Source organism: Xiphias gladius, chromosome 1 (genome assembly GCF_016859285.1).
Source record: "Xiphias gladius isolate SHS-SW01 ecotype Sanya breed wild chromosome 1, ASM1685928v1, whole genome shotgun sequence".
NCBI lineage: Eukaryota > Metazoa > Chordata > Actinopteri > Istiophoriformes > Xiphiidae > Xiphias > Xiphias gladius.
In genome coordinates, this window is record NC_053400.1 from 11,193,709 (window position 1) to 11,200,190 (window position 6,482).

Below are 6,482 nucleotides of genomic sequence, written 5' to 3' on the forward strand. Positions count from 1 at the left end.
AGGACTCGAGCTGTGAAAAAAGGTAGTGCTGCAAATCATCCAGTAGGGATGGTTTACTAACTGGTGCCAACAGCCATAAACATCATCTATCTGAGACAAATCAAATCTTTCTCAGCCACAAACTAAGCTCAAAGAGGGGTTTGAAAGTAGTAGTCAAACTAAATTTATGGCACTGCACTAAGTCTTTATGAACTTTATGTTTTTAGGGATTGTAGAGCCAAGCTGATTATATCCTCCCCCACTCTTCTGTTGCTCTGCTGTGAAAAATGTTCATGTTACTGTTTATGATAAAAATGTGGATTGAATTTGTGATAATGTTACAACATTAGATGCCTCCCAGGCTTTTGATATAATAGCTAACCACTATCCATGGCATGTTATGTATTTTTGTGAACCAAACAGAGTACAAACCACTTTTTAAACCCCTATGAAATACATACACTGTGGGGAAAAGATTAATACAGAACCTTATATTGTATAGAGGCAGGGGAAATGACTCAAGCGCTATACAGCGACATTGTTGATGATAGTCACACAGCTACAACACTTGTCTGTGTAGATAAATACCATTCATCCATGCAGTGCAACATCAGGTTGAAATGAAACTATCCACCGGCCTTTAGTTGTAGGGATGAAGATGTATCCGAGGGATTTCTACTGGGTAGCAGTGAGTCTGAGACATGTGACCAACCCAGAGAGGTTAAATGTCCAGGCCTCACCACCAACCATCATAAGTTGATTTGCGTGCATCACATTTCTGGAGACCTGATGAATGTAAGTCCAATATTCACTCTCTGTTTAGCTCTGTTGTTTAGTCCTCACCGTCTCCTCAGGAAAATGTATGAATCTTTGGCTGCTAAATGCTCCAATATATTCAGCAATTAGTCACTTACTTTCTTTATCTGTCGCTTGGTGCTAGGCAGGTAATGTACCTGCCTAGGAAAAAAAACATTGACAGTGAAAACAGTCAAGTTGAAAACCAAAACAATGAGCTGAAAGATGCTAAAAAAAAGCTCCGTAGGGCTGAGCAGGATGGCAGAGTTGGGTGATAATTCTCTGTGGGTTCATTACTACGCGTCACCCCTAGTAGTCACAAGTAGTCAATGGATCGATTGTTAATATAAAAATTATTATAGTCTGTAAAACTATATATATTTAATGGAAATCCCAGAATGCTGAAGCATTTAAGTGTCTCGATTTCGGAGTTATCGACGTGCTGAATAAACTCTATGATATAACTTTTAACCCAGGGGAACCTGATCATGTTCTGTGTTAAACCGTAATTCAAATGGGAATTGTAACAACTTATTCCCTCGGTCCTCAATGCAACTATTTCATACCTCTACAGCTACAACAGCTGAATGTCTTAAACCTTAAAGTATTTGTACAAATAGAGATAGCAGATAACTACTGTAGAAATAAAGAAACAAATGTAAAGTTCACTCTAGAGTATAGGTTTTTATATCACAATTTACTTTGACAGGTAAAAGAGGAAGAAAATGTTTACCAGTATGGCAAGATCCTGTTGATGCTTTACAGTTTTTTTTGTTATTATAATTACTATTATTATAATCATTATATTTATTTATATTTACATATTTACAATTAAATTACTATTTAATATAAAAGTTAGAAATCTGATTATATGGAAGACTGTTGTACTGACCTTAGTGTGTTGTTTACAATGGATTTCAGTTTGAAAACGTGTAGCATTTCAAAGAAGTCCCACAGTTAAGTAAGTAATTAATTTTACCTTCAATGCCCCTAAAATAAAAGCTTTTCTCAATTTCAGAATGGCCAATTAGTCAGTGTTTTAATCTGCTCTCCCTGACTGACACATCTAATGATACACTATACCTACCTATGTTTTGTTAACGACACTAATTCCATTTTCTGACTCTTGTACTTTCTAGCTTCGGTCTACAGGTATCACTAAGTGACGCAGCAGGAGGCATGAACATGGTTTAGGTGAGTGGTCAGTGAGAAAATCTCATCCATATAATGCATTGGTGAAATCTTATTAAAAGTGCACGCCTGTGCTCCTAAAGTGACTTTGAATGTCACGCAGGATGAAGTGGGCATAATGCATACATCAGAGTGGCCTTGCTGGAGGATGATTTGAATGGGCATACTGTCTGGCTCTGGAACCGGATTATCCTTCCTGAGGCAACCATCCTCCAGAGTGTTGACATTCAGGGATGGTTGAGGACAGGCGTAAACAGCACGAACATCAGAAATATTGTTTTAATCGATCATCAGGCTCCAAAGAGGAACTCCGGAAAGATGAGGAGCATGTTGAGCACCAGCAACTGATGGCTTGAGGAACAGGTGGCGCATGGAGACCTTCAGGGTTGCACACACAGGGAAATAATTCCGAGCCCACACTCGTTTCTCCCACAAGAGCTCTTTACTTGTGCTGATCGATAAGATCATGAACTGTAGCCGCTGACTTACATATCATACATAATTTGCCTGCCTTGTGAATATATTATTTTTACTGAGAATGAACTGATTGTGAATTCAATGTCACTAATGGTTGTGTGCAGATGTGAAGTGTTGTGTGTGTGTGTGTGTGTGTGTGTGTGTGTGTGTGTGTGTGTGTGTGTGTGTGTCATTTAAAATTATATCTAAAATTACCACATAATTAATACCTATCTACAAAATAGCATAAGTCATGATCAGCAGTAAGTGTTATATTATTGTTCAATACGGCACAGTCCTTTAGCTGATAACAAAATAATAAACTGCACAGTCTGCCTATGATGACACAGATAGCACTGGAAATGTGACCTTATTTTGGATTTCCATTCTAATAAAATGAATCACTAAAGCATTACCGGATAAAGGCTAAAAAGGTCAGAATTAATAATAACAATAATAATAACGTGAAATTACGTTTTAATAATTATTAGACATAGCTACGATACAACAAGATGAAAGACTAGTAGAAAAAGTAGTGCAATCAAAGGCTTGTAATAAATAATAGATCAACATATACATGCAAATAGGAACAAAGCCATTTCCTTTCAAAATGTGGTCATTATATTTACAGTCAAATCATTCTGTTGCAGCCGTTCCTGTATTAAACAGAAAAATATAAAAGGAATATTGCATAAAGTAATTGAGTTGTGTTTAAACCAGATTTGGACTTAGAATTTTGGACCTCCAACCCTAACGGCACTGTGGCATTCATTATTATAACTGTCATTAGAACTAATCGATCCCTGATTATCCCTGGCCTGTGTGACTAATTACTACGTGAATCCCGGTCGTTTTGGACAATGAGGGGGGTGGGGTGGGGAGGGAGAACCGAGCAGGCGAGAAGACGACGCACGCTGGATCTCAGCCTCTACTATTATCCCGCTTTGTACTTCCTGACTGCAACCCGCCCACGGAGCAGCAAAACAATACAGCTGCCATGTAAATAGTATTTTCCGCCGCTAATGACGTCTGAAAAGTATGCTGCATATTAGCCCGCCGAAAGGTCAAAGCGGCATGCCAGCACCACTTTAATCACCGATGCTGATTGCCTGATAATGGTTTGCGTTTTCCGCTCCCCTGAAAGCATTTAGCCCCTTTCTCTCTGACAATGTGCAGCAAATGGACTCGATGGAGAACAGAAGGTTTTTGTTGGTTTGTTTGTCTGTTTGTTTTTGTTCTTTCGAAGTTGTGGAGAAATTTCTGCAGCTGCAGAAATAACACAGCATCCCCAAGCGCTTGCCTGTCCCGCCCCCTTACACTGGGATGCTCAGCACATGATAGTCAATGTAAACACACAAAGGCGTTTTCAGCTGTAGTATTCACGTGGACTGGCTGGACGCGGTAACAATTAACCCCGCATCCTCGAGTCATTCACTTCCACGTGCTCTCCCTCTCACGCCTCATATATTTGTGTGTGCTTGTGTGTGCGTGTGTGTGCGTGCGTGCGTGTGTGTGTGTGCGTGTGTGTGAGTGTGAAGGCTTTACGAGGCTTCCACTCTGTCCCAAACATCTGCAAATTACCACACTTTTCATGCTCTCTGCCCCAAAACTGAATTGGGACGTTTTTGTTTTCCCCCGTCTCCCTTTTTGTCATGTCTAAAGGAACACAAAAGTAAAGATACCAAAATAACCAACCTTTATGCATTCCCGTAAACCTGTCTTTCAGTACAGTGAGTTCGTATATCTTTCCGAATTCCTCAAACAGGGGTTTCAGGTCTTTTTCCTCCAGGTTTCTGGGAATCTGCCCGATGAAAAGCTTGATGGCGTCGTGGTCCTTCATTGGAATGGTGTTCTGGCCGATGGTAAGCCCGTTCATCCTGCCGGCGCTGTTCGTGGTGCTGAATCCATTCTCTTGCTGCACTCCGTTTGCAGTGACTGTAGCCATCTTTCCTCAATGGGCCGGCGGGCTGCTCTCTCTCTCTCTCTCTCTCTCTCTCTCCTCTCTCTCTCTCTCTCTCTGTAGTTAACTGCACAGTGCACACTGCCCCCCCTCCCTTATAGCTTCCTCTCTCCCACTCCTCCTCCGGTTTTCCCTCCCTACTCTCTCTTCTCTCCTCTTCCTTTACAGCCTAAGCCCCCTTGTTTGGAATCATCATCATTATTTATTTTTCTTATGCTTTATGTGTTTTCGTTTTTTTTTAGCCCCCCCCCCCCTCAGCTGCCACACTGCCCGTGACGTCAACTGGTACTCTTGTGAACAGACCCCGCCCATCGCCAGATTTGCATAAAGAGCGCGGCCCAAGCCAAAGGGAGAGCAGGATGGCTGAGGGCCCCACAGGGCAGAGTAAGAATGCAAACATTTGTGTAAAGTGTGCAAAGCTTGGGACTTTTAAATGGTGCAAAGGCAGAATTTGTGCTACTTCTCCTGCCTGTGTCAGGTCATTTAGTTTTGTTTTAGCAACAAGGCAAAATTGGGGTTGGTTTGGGGGGAACAGTAGCTTTGGAATGGAGACTCCTGCAACTGTACCTTACTAAAACCCTTTGTGATGCTCTACAGCAGTAATTTTATATATTAATGGAAAACAACAAAGCAACTGTACAATTCTGGTTTGTCCTTTAGTGTTCTGATTAGTCATTTTGAATATAATCTGATTAATTACTTTAATACTTTTTAATTCTTGTATACCATACTATATATATATATATATATATATATGAATATATCCTTTTTTTAAATTCACTCACACACATAATTAAATTCATGTGGCATACTGGGCATGAAAAAAGTCCATGACATGTCAGATGTTTAGAAATAAAACCGGCAGGACTGTACGTCCCGAGGACCTTTCATGAAAGACACTGCTGTGAAGCCTTGTAAAAATGTTCTCTACATCACTGGTTCCAAGTCCTGGGCCTTGGGAGCCAGGGCCCTGCTGGTTTTCATTCTAACTCTCTAAAAGGGACTATTTTACACCTGGGATGCCAGGTGAATGTTATTAACTACCCAGAAGGGTAGAAAACCAACAGAGCTGTGATTCCCAAGGACTGAGACCTAATGCTCTTTGGTACTGTGTTCAAATGGTCTGATGTGCTATATGGTCTTCGTGGTATGGTTTAGAGCCCTCTAAATATGAATACCAAAATATGACACACTTTTATTAAAGACAGCTGTTATAATAGCGTTAACATTAAAATATTTGAGAATTCTTTGTGATAATAGTCTAAAATGAAATAAGTCATCAGGATCTGCACTGAAACAGTTCTCCCACAAACAGGGACACCCACAGATCAAAGACAATTTGTAACTGAAGACAGAATTTACTACAGTTGTTTCAAAGGGTTACCCTTCTGTTATCAAGCACTGTGATCTTTTTCACATGTGCTTCAATCTTTGTGTGGGTTACAGGCTTTCTGCTCATTTTATGTTTCTCTACAACGTAGCAGTAGGAATTTTACAAGCTCACTGTTACTTTTCAGATCTCCGGCATATTCATGTATGGTTAGAAACCTCGCCTGCTGTCATTTAAAAGAATGATTTGGAAATGGAAGCTTGGTCAGGTGCTCGGATCAAAGGCGTATTTGGGTGAATAATTAAAAAGATCGCAGCGTGCTGGAACGCAACACGCAGCCGCCTTTGGAGTATTGCACTATTTAAAAACAAAACAGGCTTCTCTTTCTCCGCTACATGGAGACAATGTGAATAGAGTGAGAGGAAAAGGAGAGAATAAAACACGGTAGCTGGAAATAATGTCAGCTCAAACCTCCAGATTGAGAACTGCCGCCTGTCACTCTCCGTGGTGCTGAATCAACGCTGCCATTCAGAGACCATGAAATAGATTGTTGGAGCTAAAATTTTTAGCAGTACATGTTTGCACCACAAATTCTCCACACCCTCTGACTGTCTGCTGTACACAATTTCTGGCCAGTCCTTTACTTCACAAAGGGAGTCTTGCATTCATTGTTAATAGTTTTGTTATTTATGCGAGTGAGCATGTGCACTGCCAGTGTTGTATTACTAGAAGAGTGTATTGTCTAATTGGTGCAGATGGGAATATAACGTC

At 40.6% G+C, this 6,482-nt stretch overlaps 1 protein-coding gene across 17 annotated transcripts in view; it reads right to left on the reverse strand.

Moving 5' to 3' along the window:
• The window catches only part of celf6 (CUGBP Elav-like family member 6), a 127,351-nt gene extending 122,985 nt beyond the window's left edge, over positions 1–4,366 (reverse strand). For 14 of the 17 annotated variants that reach the window (XM_040133779.1, XM_040133744.1, XM_040133716.1 and 11 more), the window contains exon 1: positions 4,117–4,366. In XM_040133779.1, the coding sequence (XP_039989713.1) occupies positions 4,117–4,366 (250 nt within the window). The remainder of the gene's footprint in view (positions 1–4,116) is intronic. The other 3 variants (XM_040133753.1, XM_040133796.1, XM_040133825.1) reach the window with 2 other exon arrangements.
• Positions 4,367–6,482: the final 2,116 nt, after the last annotated feature.